The sequence below is a fragment of the Schistocerca piceifrons genome, chromosome X (assembly GCF_021461385.2).
Source record: "Schistocerca piceifrons isolate TAMUIC-IGC-003096 chromosome X, iqSchPice1.1, whole genome shotgun sequence".
NCBI lineage: Eukaryota > Metazoa > Arthropoda > Insecta > Orthoptera > Acrididae > Schistocerca > Schistocerca piceifrons.
In genome coordinates this window covers 28085250-28101764 of record NC_060149.1, presented here as the reverse complement: position 1 = coordinate 28101764, position 16515 = coordinate 28085250, and the positions used below count along the sequence as shown (strand labels likewise).

The window sequence follows — 16515 nt, the reverse complement described above, 5'->3', positions numbered from 1 at the left end:
GTCCACCGACAAGAAGTACAATATACAGCAGCCGGGAACGGAAATGGCGTTGTGGTGCAATGGACTGCCAAGCGGGGTAACCATGTATTAACCTCCCTCGTGACTTTTTTTTTTAATTTCGTTTGCTTTATTCAAATTTGTGTCAGGACGACAAGTCAACCGAATCCTCCATCGGAAAACACGTCTGGTGTGTCATACACTGCATTAGTGGCAGTACGTTTGTTATATGGTAGGAATTTCTTATCGACGCACCTAATTTGTACGACTGGTAAGTGAGTGAGGTATGCCTCCTTGCCCGATTTAGGTGCTCCGATGAATGTGAATATGATCAATCCCAAGGAAATTATGAAAACATAGTAGTTTTCACTTAAGTTGCAGAAATAAACGCAACAGTTTCACAATCACACAGTTTGTTTGTGCTCTGTCAAAGCATACACTATGTTTTTTAGCTTTTTTGAAGTCTTGACTCTCGAATTCCTTTGTTGTAACATAGTTCACACCCGTTTCCTTGTTGCTTTCGTTTCTGGGAGACGTTTATGTTGTATCTAGTCTGCTCTCACTATTCATTACATTTACTTGCAACGTTAACGTGTTCTTACCACATTACTCATAGTCTATAACCAATGTATAGTATGACAACTGCCAAGACTACAGAAAGAGAACAAACATTTGAAAGACCGGATGGACAGTTCATAATGTTACGAAAAAAAAGTGGCAGGAGGGAGTTTTGCACACGGCTCGCCCGTGTGACACTCCAAAACCATCACCACTTACTCACGACGCCGTTGCTGGTTCAAAATGGGTCAAATGGCTCTGAGCACTATGGGACATAACATCTGTGGTCATCAGTCCCCTAGAACTTAGAACTACTTAAACCTAACTAACCTAAGGACATCACACACACCCATGCCCGAGGCAGGATTCGAACCTGCGACCGTAGCAGTCGTGCAGTTCCGGACTGAGCGCCTAGAACCGCTAGACCACCGCGGCCGGCCGTTGCTGTTTCAACCTGCTCTTTGTTGCACTCCTTGTTTTTGGGCCTTTCACTGTCTCTGTTTTGCTGTTGTCTCACAGTTCGGACTACTTCTTCCTGTTTTCACGCTAGATCTGTGTTCAGTTTTTGACACGATGTCCACTGGGCCATCTCAGCACTAAGTCTGAGGGAGTGCGATAGGAAATTTCCATTGCAAGGAGCGTTATCAAATATGACGAATATTGTCGCAAGAGAAGCTGACAAGGGAACCTCCCCATCGCACCCCCCTCAGATTTAGTTAAAAGTTGGCACAGTGGATAGGCCTTGAAAAACTGAACACACATCAATCGAGAAAACAGGAAGAAGTTGTGTGGAACTATGAAAAAAATAAGCAAAATATACAAATTGAGTAGTCAAAAATGGGTCAAATGGCTCTGAGCACTATGGGACTCAACTGCTGTGGTCATAAGTCCCCTAGTACTTAGAACTACTTAAACCTAACGAACCTAAGGACAGCACACAACACCCAGCCATCACGAGGCAGAGAAAATCCCTGACCCCTTCGGGAATCAATTGAGTAGTCCATGCGCAAGATAAGCAACCACAATGATAGGCTGAACTCACGAGCGCCGTGGTCCTGGGGTTAGCGTGAGCACTTGCGGTACGAGAGGACCTTGGTTCAAGTCTTCCCTCGAGTGAAAAGTTTACTTTCTTTATTTTCGCAAAGTTAGGATCTGTCCGTTCGTTCATTGACGTCTCTGTTCACTGTAATAAGTTTAGTGTCTGTGTTTTGCGACCGCATCGCAAAACCGTGCGATTAGTAGACGAAAGGATGTGCCTCTCCAATGGGAACCGAAAACATTTGATCGCAAGGTCATAGGTCAACCGATTCCTCCACAGGAAAACACGTCTCATATATTCTATACGACACTGGTGACGGCATGTGCGTCACATGACAGGAATATGTTGTTTAGGTGCAGCGTCCCCATACTACGGCGCAGTTACCTCGCATCGGACGGACGGACGGATAGATAATAATTGTCTGAAAATAAAAAATTAAACTTTTGACTCGAGGGAAGACTTGAACCAAGGACCTCTCGTTCCGCAGCTGCTCACACTAACCACGAGACCACGGCGCTCCTGAGTTAAGCCATTCCTTGTTGTTGCCTATCTTGCGCATGGACTACTCAGTTTGTATATTTTGCTTATTTTTTTCTTAGTTCCACACAACGTCTTCCTGTTTTCTCGATTGATCTGTGTTCAGTTTTTCAAGGCCTATCCACTGCGCCAACTTACAACTAAATCTGAGGGGGGTGCGATGGGGAGGTTCCCTTGTAAGTAAGAATTAGTCAGTAAAGACCTAGTTATGCCTTAAGGTAAATTTAGTCGTGGGCTACTACTATTCAACATTTTGTAAAGCGAACAGTTTTACATTTCTGTACATTCAAAGCGAACTGCCAATCTTTTTACCACTTTGAAATCTTTATGCATTCAATTATTACCGCCAGCAGTACAGAACCGAATGTTTCTTTTGAGTTGTGTATCATTCTCTGTTCTGTGTCCGCTTAGTGGTGTGACACATTCGCTTGTGACTTTCCTAGCCATCCGATTAGTGTAAAAGGGAGTAAATCACGGAAATTAAAATCGAGTGCGAGAGAAGGCGGCCCCAGAGATGTGAGATGGGGGGAGGGGGGTGGAGAGGGACGTGATGAAGTGGCAGGGTACGGTAACGACCACGGGAGATGCTCTCAGAAGGGTACGCGCCAAATGGTTTGCAACGCATTGAGCACGCCTCCCACTTAATTCGCCGGGCTGCCGGTCCTCAGGAATATTACCGCCTGCCACTGATACATTTCTGAGTGCCGTCTGAAAGATTCGTGGAGTACGTACGGTGCCGAGGCGTCTAATTCGGAGATCAGCGACTAGTGTTGGCGTAGCCAATATTCCCGACGGCCTCTTGTCGGTGTAAAAGATTTAAGCTTCTCAAGTTAATGCAGTCAAAAAATACCGCCATTTATGTTACACATTTTGATATTCCCAAACTCACTCTATAGACGAATTGTGCGGAACCTCGGAGCGCCAGTCTTACTCGCACTTGTCCGCTGTCTTGCTGTATGCTCAGTGCTCATAACTTCAGCTACCTGAACAACGGCTTAGTTTTAAAATGGAATTATGTACCCCCTCAAGACGCTGGAGAACCATTAATTACGGGAGTATAAAGATATGAAACTAGTAATGAACGAAATATGGAGACTTATACAGTTACAGGGTGAATCCCTGATGATAAAAACTTTCAGGGCTGGTAGAGATAGGTAAATGTATCAATTTCAGGTAAGGGACCCTGGTCCAGAAACGACCGAGTAGAAAATTATAAGCGAGATTCGTACGTTTTCTACCGCAAGCTCTTTGCTTTCTGTATTTTGGGAGGACCAAAATTAGAAAAAACGGCCCAGTAAAAATTGGTTCTAAAATGCGTGTCTTAAAAGCTGCAAGCGCTTGTTACATAGAAGAGACGTGTTTCGCAGCAGCAAAGATGAAGTGCTCGTACGAGGGCAGTTCAATAAGTAATGCAACACATTTTTTTTCTGAAACAGGGGTTGTTTTATTCAGCATTGAAAGACACCAGGTTATTCCCCAATCTTTTAGCTACACAACACTATTTTTCAACGTAATCTCCATTCAATGCTACGGCCTTACGCCACCTTGAAATGAGGGCATGTATGCCTGCACGGTACCATTCCACTGGTCGATGTCGGAGCCAACGTCGTACTGCATCAATAACTTCTTCATCATCCGCGTAGTGCCTCCCACGGATTGCGTCCTTCATTGGGCCAAACATATGGAAATCCGACGGAGCGAGATCGGGGCTGTAGGGTGCATGAGGAAGAACAGTCCACTGAAGTTTTGTGAGCTCCTCTCGGGTGCGAAGACTTGTGTGAGGTCTTGCGTTGTCATGAAGAAGGAGAAGTTCGTTCTGATTTTTGTGCCTACGAACACGCTGAAGTCGTTTCTTCAATTTCTGAAGAGTAGCACAATACACTTCAGAGTTGATCGTTTGACCATGGGGAAGGACATCGAACAGAATAACCCCTTCAGTGTCCCAGAAGACTGTAACCATGACTTTACCGGCTGAGGGTATGGCTTTAAACTTTTTCTTGGTAGGGGAGTGGGTGTGGCGCCACTCCGTTGATTGCCGTTTTGTTTCAGGTTCGAAGTGATGAACCCATGTTTCATCGCCTGTAACAATCTTTGACAAGAAATTGTCACCCTCAGCCACATGACGGGCAAGCAATTCCGCACAGATGGTTCTCCTTTGCTCTTTATGGTGTTCGGTTAGACAACGAGGGACCCAGCGGGAACAAACCTTTGAATATCCCAACTGGTGAACAATTGTGACAGCACTACCAACAGAGATGTCAAGTTGATGGTGATCCGTCGATCATCTCGAACGAGTGTGTTCGCACGCTCCGCCATTGCAGGAGTCACAGCTGTGCACGGCCGGCCCGCACGCGGGAGATCAGACAGTCTTGCTTGACCTTGCGGCGATGATGACACACGCTTTGCCCAACGACTCACCGTGCTTTTGTCCACTGCCAGATCACCGTAGACATTCTGCAAGTGCCTATGAATATCTGAGATGCCCTGGTTTTCCGCCAAAAGAAACTCGATCACTGCCCGTTGTTTGCAACGCACATCCGTTACAGACGCCATTTTAACAGCTCCGTACAGCGCTGCCACCTGTCGGAAGTCAATGAAATTATACGAGACGAAGCGGGAATGTTTGAAAATATTCCACAAGAAATTTCCGGTTTTTTCAACCAAAATTGGCCGAGAAAAAAAATGTGTTGCATTACTTATTGAACTGCCCTCGTAGCTGTTAAAGAATGCACATTCGAGCTCATATGTACTGGACTACTTTTCTTGTTTTGGTTCATACTACCTCCTGCCAAAATATGGAAAAAAGTAGAGGACGTCCGCTGTCGGAAGTGTCAGGATAATTTTTGCTTGTAACTTTTGAGCTGGTCATTTTCGGAGCAGGTTTTCTGACCTCAGACTGATTCATTTACCCTTCTTCATGATCTTTGAAAGTTAGTAATATCATCACGGAATCAACCTGTATATCAGCACCCGTTTTGGCCGCGTGTCTTTTTGCGGAAAGTTTCGCTGTAAACGTTGGTAACACAGTGGTCGAGTTTAACAACTGATCACTTGGTGAGTACTAATTTCATGTTGCACAGCTGTTTTCAGCCTCGCAACATCATCAGGTACAAGGCTGTCAGAGCAGCATCGAAATACTGGGTAAAGCTGTATGATTTGTAAAGCTGTGGCACTTCCTATGTGACATAAGAAACATTGTACTCACGTTTAACTTTCGTTTTGATTGCGAGATAATATTCATAGTTCTGGATAAACAGTATTAACTTTTTCTCCATTCACCACGTCCAGACCACGCTATGGGTCACAAATCAGTTTTTGTATACCCAAGTTTTCTGTGTGTCTGCTAATCACATAGCAGCTTTTTCTATGTAGTTGAAATGTTTCCTTGAGGCACATACTACTTCTATTCTGCGCAGGAGTTCCTCGCAGTAGATGAGAACTCTTCTTCGTAACGTGTTATTTATTTGTATATTCGTGTTTCGTTAATTCTTGTCTATAAATTTTGTAATCAACGTTCTGTAAACTATTTACTGACTGTTTCCGTGACCAAGTAGTTTTGGGTATCTGATAAATAAATAAATTACATAGAAGAAGCTCCGTTGCGAGTTTTTCAAGAAAGTTGTGACCATTAATTACGTTTAGACTCAGTTCAGATTACGAGCAGCAAACGAGATCTGATTGAGTGTTGCATCGATGTAAAAAGTTCACATTCGAGAAGAGGAGGAGCAATAAGTTCCCGTTTAATATCGTAAGAATTTCACAGCGATGTCTATTTTTCATATATTTGCCCAAGTCGAGTAACTAACTGTATGTAGCAATTTACGAGCTGACTGGAGTATAATTGTGAAGACGGAAAATGTGGAACAACAGTAAAATTCCGTGCGGATAGGATATAGTGGTGCCCTTTGAGGAAACTGAAGAATGTGTGCTCGGGAGTACGATGTGAAGGGGCGTGCGGTGCTGGGGGCTCGTGAACGCTTCGTGCTGTGCCGCATAAATTCGTCTTTGGATAGTTGGCCCAACAGACAGCGGAAGATAAGGAATGCAAATGCACGGAACCTGTAACAGGCTGGCACGCCAGCTTAGCTGCTTCGTGTCTACTCATCTTTCCATTTCTGCAGTGCTACAACCTCTGGTACGATGAGCAACCTTTTCTTCCGCTACCAACTCTCTAGTCTGTCAGGAACTAAAACGGTGACAGTTGAAAATGCAGACGAACATGTCTTTTAACTTGCTGCCGTTATGGCCACTTTGCTGCCACAGTTAATAAAATAAATGCAGTGTCATATTATAGTACATTATTTGCACTCCACAAAACAAAATAATGTAGGCGGCGGAGGGAATCGCATTTACGTTAATTTTTAGATGGTGTATTGCTAATCCGTGAGCACACATGTGTCGCATATTGCCGCTTTGATCTTTTGGGTACTATCTAAGTGGCAGACAACAACGTACACCACTGGTCATTAAAATTGCTACACCACGAAGATGACGTGCTACAGACGTGAAATTTAACCGACAGGAAGAAGATGCTGTGACATGCAAATGATTAGCTTTTCAGAGCATTTACACAGGGTTGGCGCCGGTGGCGACACCTAAAACGTGCTGACATGGGGAAAGTTTTCAACCGATTTCTCATACACGAACAGCAGCTGACCGGCGTTGCCTGGTGAAACGTTGTTGTGATGCCTCGTGTAAGGAGGAGAAATGCGTACCATCACGTTTCCGACATTGATAAAGGTCGGATTGTAGCCTATCGCGATTGTGGTTTATCGTGCAGCCACGTTCAAATGGCTCTGAGCACTATGGCACTTAACATCTATGGTCATCAGTCCCCTAGAACTTAGTACTACTGAAACCTAACTAACCTAAGGACATCACACAACACCCAGCCATGTCGAGGCAGAGAAAATCCCTGACCCCGCCGGGAATCGAACCCGGAAACCCGGGCGTGGGAAGCGAGAACGCTACCGCACGACCACGAGCTGCGGGCTTGCAGCCACGTCTCGATCCCTGAGTCAACAGACGGGGACGTTTGCAAGACAACAACAGTTCGACGACGTTTGCAGCAGCATGGACTATCACCTCGGAGACCATGCCTGCGGTTACCCTTGACGCTGCATCACAGACAGGAGCGCCTGCGATGGTGTACTCAACGACGAACCTGGGTGCACGAATGACAAAACGTAATTTTTTCGGACGAATCCAGGCTCTGATTACAGCATCATGATGGTCGCATCCGTGTTTCGCGACATCGCGGTGAACGCACATTGGAAGCGTGTATTCGTCATCACCATACTGGCGTATCACCCGGCGTGATGGTATGGGGTGCCATTGGTTAACGTGTTGGTCACCTCTTGTTCGCATTGACGGCACTTTGAACAGTGGACGTTACATTTCAGATGTGTTACGACCCGTGGCTCTACCCTTCATTCGATCCCTGCGAAACCCCACATTTCAGCAGGATAATGCACGACCGCATGTTGCAGGTCCTGTACGGGCCTTTCTCGATACAGAAAATGTTCGACTGCTGCCCTGGCCAGCACATTCTCCAGATCTCTCACCAATTGAAAACGTCTGGTCAATGGTGGCCGAGAAACTGGCTCCTCACAATACGCCAGTCACTAGTCTTGATGAACTGTGGTATCGTGTTGAAGCTGCATGGGCAGCTGTACCTGTACATGCCGTTCAAGCTCTGTTCGACTCAAGGCCCAGGCGTATCAAGGCCGTTATTACGGCCAGAGGTGGTTGTTCTGGGTACTGATTTCTCAGGATCTATGCACCCAAATTGCGTGAAAATGTAATCACATGTCAGTTCTACTATAATACATTTGTCCAATGAATACCCGTTTATCATCTGTATTTTTTCTTGGTGTAGCAATTTTAATGGCCAGTAGTGTATTTAGTTGTTTACTCCGAAGGAAGAACAGTTGTCCAAGTTTTAAGATTAATATTATTATTGTTTGGGCACGTTGTTGTGTAGTTCGTTGAATGGCAGCCCCTGTACCGAGAGGCGAACCTCTGCAGGTCCCGCTACAGTCTTGTGGGGTTGCGCTGTCGTAAAATCATCCCTCATAACTCGTATCTCGTTAACTGGGCAATACTGAGGAACTTTATCGAACACCGTCCGAAAGTGAAGGAACACAGCGTGAACCAGGCCACGTTTATTCACTGCATTGCTCAACGGTTCAGGGTGTCTCCACGGTAAGATAAGAAAGAATGGAATTGTCCTAAAATACTTACTGTGGCCAGCAGTCTGTGAACCAAGTGCCGCGAAAGATGGCTCATTGCCCCGACACCAGTCCGCAGCAGACGTTGACACGCCCGGGTTCCCGGGTTCGATTCCCGGCGGGGTCAGGGATTTTCTCTGCCTCGTGATGCCTGGATGTTGTGTGATGTCCTTAGGGTAGTTAGGTTTAAGTAGCTCTAAGTTCTAGGGGACTGATGACCATTGATGTTAAGTCCCATAGTGCTCAGAGCCATTTGAACCATTTTGAAGACGTTGACACACACAGCTGACAGTTCTTCCTCCATTCACCTCTGCTTCCCCTGGCACCGAAAACTACGCGCGCGCACACACACACACACACACACACACACACACACACACACACAGAGAGAGAGAGAGAGAGAGAGAGAGAGAGAGAGAGAGAGAGAGAGAGAGATCACTGTCCCGGGTCCTGTACTCTCCCGGTTAGCTGTGCATTTTAAGGAGACCGCTTCCAGCACGGGCCGGTACACCAGCCTCGAATCGGATCCGCCCAGCGGATTAACGACGCAGTGCCGGTGTGCCAGTAAGGCTGGGTGTCGTTTTAAGGCGGTTTTCCACATGTCGCCAGGTGAATACCGGGCTGGTTACCATGTTCCACCTCAGACGCTATGCATTTAGCACACTTTCCCGCACTTGCATACAGAATTTAGTCTGTATGCAAACACATGATGTAAACTGCTTCTATCCTGGGAAGTGAATAGGGAACTGATGACCTTCTGCTGTTTAGTCTCTTTGAACATACAGTAGGCATTGGAGTCAGCTTGTCCTCTGTGAGAAACCCATTCCTGGAGACTCAGCATTTTATATCTACATATGCTTCCCCTACCGATGTCGTTTTATGCAATCCCACATGACAGAACAGTGTTGTTGTGCCAGTTCACTATGGAGATATTAAGTACATTGTCAAAATGTCGCAGATTAACTGTGAAAGTATACGAAGACATCTTAGACATATTGTACACATTTTGTTTGTGAAACTACTTTAGCACATTAACGTGGCGAATCACATATTAAACGTTTCATTTGGTTACAGATTGGAAAGTTGCAGTTCCGCACTTCCCATTTTGATATAACCTGTTAATTTCGTTGTTTCCGATGACAAAACACACTGTATAAGCCAACGTTTCTGAACAGTTTACGAAAGATTAAGTACTACTACATATAATCGGAATAAACTTACAGAGACTTCCAAAATCTGTATGACAACGACGCTGGTTACACAAAGAAAAATTGGAGACCCTTGGATAAGTATGGCAGAAGTAAGTTATACCTTGGTCCAAAAATAGCGTGTAACTCATGACTAATCCTCATTTGTTATTTTTACAGAACGGTTCCGTTTGGTAACAGTCGTCCAAGGCTCTGAGATCGATTACGTGGCTGTCGCCTGTCTGGATGCAGACGTAGTGCAGGCTGCATGAAACAAACCGGCAGGGGCAGCTGAATCACCCGCAAGCCACTGTGTAGTGCTCTGCTCCCAATATAAGCCATTTTCTTTGTCCTACTCCATTCGAGTATTGAGAGAGAGAAAATGGCCACGAGTACCTCTGTGTTCGCTCTGACCTCTCTCATTCCATTCTCATGACCCCTGTGAGATGTGCAGTGGTCCCAGCAGAATGGTCGCTCATTCTTTTTTAATTATAGCTTCTATAAATTTATCCAACAGGGTTCTGCGAGAACAAAGTAGTCTTTCTTCCATAGATTCCCATTTAAGTTCCCCGAGAATCTCTGTTGCATTTTCGCATCATCTGTACCGACCTGTTAAGATTCTGACAGCACGTCACTAAATTCGTTCAGAGCCTGTTGTCACGTCTAGTAGATAAGAAGCAGCAGTGTAGCACTGGTGGACTGTCGTCATTTATGCGTTTTCCTATACAACTGGACCACATTTACCGAGATCTCCTCCAAAACATCAAGATCTTCTATACGACTTCCACGGTTCTGATTTTACTTGATTTGAAATAGATTTTTAGGACCACCCCTAAATATTTAAATAATGTTACACGCTCCAGAGGTTTGTTACTAATCTTATTATCGAATACTATCGGGTTCCTTCTCTTTGTTACCGACCCATCTGTTGTATTGAAATCACGTGTCGGTATTTTGACCTTTGGCGTCTACGAAGCACTGCACTGTCTTTTCGTGTTTCCGCTTCGTTTGTCTCTGCACTCGTAATTATGCATTTAACGCCATTTCAAACTGCACGGTGAGCAGATTGTTACTCTTAAGCTATTGATGCAGAGATGTGACGCATGTCGTGGTACACAGTCGCTTCGTGAATACATATCGTTTGTAGTCGACGACTGTATGCTCAATTAATACACGGTGTTTGCTAGTAGCGACATCGGTTTCGTTGTCAAAGCCCGAGTTATGTGCAGGTAGCGAAATTGCTAACGTGTATCGTGCTGTGTGCACTTCCGTCGTTCATCGTTAAACGCGCGTTTGCCGACATTTGGCGATAGCTGCCTTTACTGGCGCACATGTCCGAGCCGTTTCCTCCGGTGATTAATTTGGAATTGCGTTGCACACTATGCCTCCAGGCGTGCCCTGCCTGTCCACAGAGTGCTGCTTTTACATATCTCCTTCATTTCCAGCGACTTAAAATATTAAATATAAGGCAAAGAAACGATACTAGTGCTGATAATGTCAGTGGTCTTTGCGATCGGGAAGTTTTGGTGGGGATGTTGCTGCTTTGAATCGACAGTGGTGAAATTGCTACATAGCCAAAGTAAGCAAGCACCAATGATACTTCAAAATAATCTTACAGCACGACGATTACTCCGGATGAGAGGTTGCTGAGTCAATATTTAATAGTAATTGTGTAATTCTCTTTTGCGATATTACTCATTTACAGCCAAATATTACTTTTCTGTATAAGAAGCAAACATATATTTTAAGCATTGCAAAGTAGATAGATTTTTTAACCCCAGACGCGTTTCGTCTTTTGCTTAAAAAAGAAACTTGATATTTATTTACACTGTGTGAGCCGACCTCCACAAATCTTACGGAAAAGCAGATTCCGGTGCACCAGAAGTGATACAGCTACAATTCATGCTTTCTTTGACCGAATATACTGTAGCGAGATGAAGTAATTCAACAGAAGTGTACAGAATAACTTACCGAATATTTACGTACGTAATTAAAAGAATATCTTGCGTGTGACAAAGAACAAAATTACATTTGAAGGCATTTGAAGAAAACCTTGTTTCCTTGACTTGACAGTATTTCTTCCGCGATGTTCATCGTAGCAGTCTGTGTATTAGAACCACCTCTTAGGACAATCTGTTTCTGTCTGCAGAGCTTTTAGAATGAATTATGTATCTGTATATCACAGTGACACATGCGAAAGTCTTACGTGGAAGCTGAGGAAAGGGTTTACTGCGACATAAAAAAATACGTAGCGGCCAATGCTGGCGACACAGTCAACACACACGTAGCATTAGTACGTCATGAGGGTTTGATTACACCGACTGGCTCGGGACTGGAGGAGGCTAGCCTGCCCCGGACGACCAACGACGAGAGCTGGTGAACCGGCCAGCCTGCATGTGGTTTTTAGGCCGTTTCCTACGCCCAACCCTGCAAATACCGGGCTGGTTCCCACGTCCGCCTCAGATACAGGCTGCGCAAAATATTTTGAAAACGTTTTCACACATTGGGGTGCCAGTAACGCTATCCGGCAGCCATCTGTTACTAACATTGCGATAATCCACGTAATAACACAGACCTGTAGAGAAACGGGCTAAGGCAAGGAGGAGGAGGAGGAGGAGGAGGAGGAGGAAGAAGAAGATAAAGAAGAAACTTTGGTTACAGCCAGTGTTGCGAGCCGGCCTCTATTATTTCATTACGCTTCGTGGTGCAGGCACGTCACGTTGCTGCGCTTTCATATAAGCACGCCTTCTCCGGCGAGTGGGACTAGCCGCAACTGCTCTCCCTCTCTGGAATTTAGAAATTTTGTATAGAGACGTTAATTTTTTTTACGGCGCCGTTATAAAGCAACGCGAAGAATGCGACTGAAGCGACCAGTTGTGGGCCAGCAGGAAAAAGAGACGGGCCAGCGACAGGTCGCTTTCAAAATGCGCCACACTTTTTCCTCTTGCCGGCGTGGACGGCGCTGAGTCCTACGAAGGAACTGCGTTCGTCATAGCGGCGTCAGCGTCACGGCACAGGTAATGCGTATTGTGAGCGTGCTACATTCCAAGCATCCCTTGTTTCCACTCACACTGATGTTGTTACTCTTGGCTGATCCTATTCATCGATAAGGACTAGCGTTGGAGAAAACCCAGTCCAATAATCTTAAGCCATTTTCTTTACCTTTTTTGTTTTTGTTTTCTCGTGTTCCGTGGGAGTTAGTAGATCACGTAACGAGTCGCCACATTTCAGTCTAATTAAAAACGTTTGCACGAAAACAAGAGACCTGAAAAAAAATGGAAACTTGTGGTAAGTTCAAAGTGGTTCAAATGGCTCTGAGTACTACGGGACTTAACATCTGAGGTCACCAGTCCCTTAGAACTACTTAAACCTAACTAACCTAAGGACATCACACACATCCATGCCCGAGGTAGGATTCGAACCTGCGACCGTAGCGGTCACGCGGCTCCAGACTGAAGCGCCTAGAACCGCTCGGCCACACCGGCCGGCTGTGGTAAGTTCTATGGGACCAAACCTCTGGATTCATCGTTCACTAGCTTACACACTACTTAAACTAACTTACGCTAAGGATAACGCACACGCCCATGTCAAAGGGAGGACTCGAACCTCTGACGGGGGCAGCCACGCGAGCCGTGGCAAGACACCTGAGACCGCTCAGCTACTCCACGCGGCAAGAGATTTGAGATAACACATACATATGAGTAATGCTTTGCTATATTAACCGCCTTTGAAAAATAATGCATCGATGAAATTGTTTAGCGTGTTGAGGAACATAATATAGAATCACCAGAATAAGGGAAAATTTAGAGTTGAAACAGGAGACTCGACCACACTACAATTATTCTCAGTTGCCCGTAGGAAGTTTGTTGGTCTCTAAAATGGAAAAACTATGAAGCAGTACGTGTTATCGAGCTTACTAAAATCATCTTCGTATTGTCGGTACCGGTATTTCCTTTTGCCGCTAGTGCAGATATCATAATTGAGCACGTTTGAAAGCAGGTCTGAAAATCTACTGAAATAAGACTAAAATAATATATAATCTCCACATCGACGAATGCCATTCGTCGGTGAATGAAAAAATGGATGGATACGGTGCAGTGAAAGTTGTGAACAGCTGTGGAATAAAACTACTGTGTCACGAGGAAGCGTTTTATCTTCAGCTGGGGTTCATCACTCATATTTCTCAGTTCTGCTGGCAGCCTGTTGCTCATGGAAGTGTTATAAAAATTCAGAAATTCGAATGTCACCTTCGTTGGTTAAATAATAGCGAACTTCTTCCTGTGCCTTTGTCTCGCATCGGCGCGGGGTCTTCAGGATTATTTACGGATTTGGAATGGTCAGTTGAAGAGGTGAACTGATGTGCTTTCTGTCCACCCCCGCCCACGGAACGGAATATGTGTACCCCAACTGGCTGAGTGTAGTGTTACGCGTGTCAAAGTGGTCGCGAATCGTGTAACTGAAGCGAGACTTGGGTACCAGCTCGATATTCGCCTCGTGGGGTGTGGGAAATCGCCTAAAAGCCACACTGGGCTGGCCAGCGCGCCGAGCCTCGCCGTAGATCCGGGTCTGGCGCACCTCCCCGTCCCGGAAGTGGCGCATTAACGCGCACGGCTCTCTGTACGGGTTGGTTAAATAATCACAGTGAGGAAACAAATGCTGTTTCGAGTGTTCTGAATGCGGGTGTTTTCAAGCACGTATTTTATTATGTTCCATTTTTCATTTTAATACAGATTTTCCTCTGCTACTCCATCCACTCACGATTTACGAGGGCGTGCTGAAAAGTAATGCCTCCGAATTTTGTATGTGAAAACTCTTAAAGTTTGTTAAATTAGACAAACGATATTAACATTCTAAGTCTTTATTCCTCACGTTTGCATATTCTCAGCCGTCTGCTCAGGGAACACTCCCTCCTTCAGCATGACAATGCGACCGCAGACTCGAGTGCTGCAATATCTTCAACAATCTGATGCCTCGGGTTCACTGTCACCGTTCACCCTCCCTACACTCCCGACTTGGTCCCATCCGATTTTCAGCTCTTTCCAAAACTTAAAGAACACTTTCGAGGATTTCACTTTGATAATGGTGAAGCAGTGCAAGCTGAGATCAGGTTGTGGCTCCTTCAACAAAGTCAAAAATTCTACGGTGACGTATCAACAGACTGATCTCTCACCGGTTGCCACGCCGAGTGCGCCATGTCACAGATTGCGCGGCCCCTCCCGCCGGAGGTTCGAGTCCTCCCTCGCGCATGGGTGTGCGTGTTGTCCTCAGCAAAAGTTAATTTAAATAGTGTGTAAGTCTAGGGACCGATGACCTCAGCAGTTTGGCCCCTTGGGAATTCACACACATTTGAACATTTTCTCACTGGTTTGTCCAGTGTAGCTTGTTATATTATGATGCGATAGGTTCAAATGGCTCTGAGCACTATGGGACTTAACTTCTGAGGTTATCAGTCCCCTAGAACTCAGAACTACTTAAACCTAACTAACCTAATGACATCACACACATCCATGCCCGAGGCAGGATTCGAACCTGCAACCGTAGCGGTCGCGCGGTTCCAGACTGTAGTGCCTAGAACCGCTCGGCCACTCCGGCCGGCTATGATGCGATAGTCAAATGAGAAATAAATATGTGGACATGAAGAGTAAAGCCGGCCGGAGTGGCCAAGAGGTTCTAGGCGCTACAGTCTGGAACCGCGCGACCGCTACGGTCGCAGGTTCGAATCCTGCCTCGGGCATGGATAAGTGTGATGTCCTTAGGTTAGTTAGGTTTAAGTAGTTCTAAGTTCTAGGGGACTAATGACCTCAGAAGGTAAGTCGCATAGTGCTCAGAGCCATTTTTTGAAGAGTAAAGACGTAGAATGTTAATAGCGTTTTTTTTTTTACTTAAAAATAAAGCTTTTAGAGTTTTCACAGAAAATAATTTGGGAGGCTTTACTTTTCAGTACGCCCTCGTACATAGTAGCACTTTTCCTTGTGCAAATGACTGCATTTTAATCTAGGAAGTAGTCATCGCCATATTTTCTGAGTGATCAGGGAGAACAGCGGAAAGCACACATAATATCAGTTTGTCGTTCTATAGTTTACCATTTCAGTCCTTTGTTTAGAATCCTGTGACCCGTCGACGGATTTTCCATTGTAAATTTGCGACTTTGTTGCAGCGTGAAGTGTAATGAAGCCAATTTTGTTTTATGTTTCAGAGCAACCGCGTTACGATACGGTTTACGCCTGTGAGGGTAAGGTGCTCGCCATCCGCTGCACCGACGGAAACCTCATCCATCTGATCCGCGCCAACTACGGCCGCTTCTCCATCACCATCTGCAACGAACACGGGAATACAGAGTGGAGCGTTAACTGCATGTCGCCTAAGTCGCTACGCGTGCTGCACAACAGGTATAAGAGTCGCCGCTCTCCCCTCCTGCCCCCACCACAACCCCCACCCGTTCTACCTCCCCTTCGCTTTCCCCTCCTCCTGCCAGCTAGCTATAGTCCGATTACAATTGCTTGATAGTTGACACTTCACGCGTCGTAGCTGGTTTCCTCCAGTCAGAGCGCTCAACGTCATGCCCGAAACGTTCACCGTTACAAAACTGCCACAACAATTTACTCACTTTTCTTCAAACTCCTTGTCCGGCTTTCTTTCTTGATTTGTGTGGATCCCGTAATGCAGGGCCTGGCCCCTCACACACACACACACACACACACACACACACACACCGATGGTAACGAAATACACAGATTTATACATAGCACTAAACACAGACTACTGCATCCTTCCGCACAAGACACAATCTGCGTCACATATAAAGTTATTATAATCACAGAGATTGGCTTACATTAGATTAGCCTCGCAAGACATTGCGTGAAGCCCAATTTTCGAAGGCTGCAATTAATCGTTGCAACTGCGTCACCAGAAACATAAACAAATTTTGCCAGCGTAATGGCGTAGCGCACTCGTTAGCGTATATACC

At 45.5% G+C, this 16515-nt stretch overlaps 1 protein-coding gene across 1 annotated transcript in view; it reads left to right on the top strand.

Moving 5' to 3' along the window:
- Positions 1-16515, top strand: part of LOC124722165 (latrophilin Cirl) — a 799917-nt gene that overhangs the window by 670307 nt on the left and 113095 nt on the right. The window contains exon 5 of the mRNA XM_047247367.1: positions 15745-15937. Coding sequence (XP_047103323.1) covers positions 15745-15937 — 193 coding nt within the window. The remainder of the gene's footprint in view (positions 1-15744; positions 15938-16515) is intronic.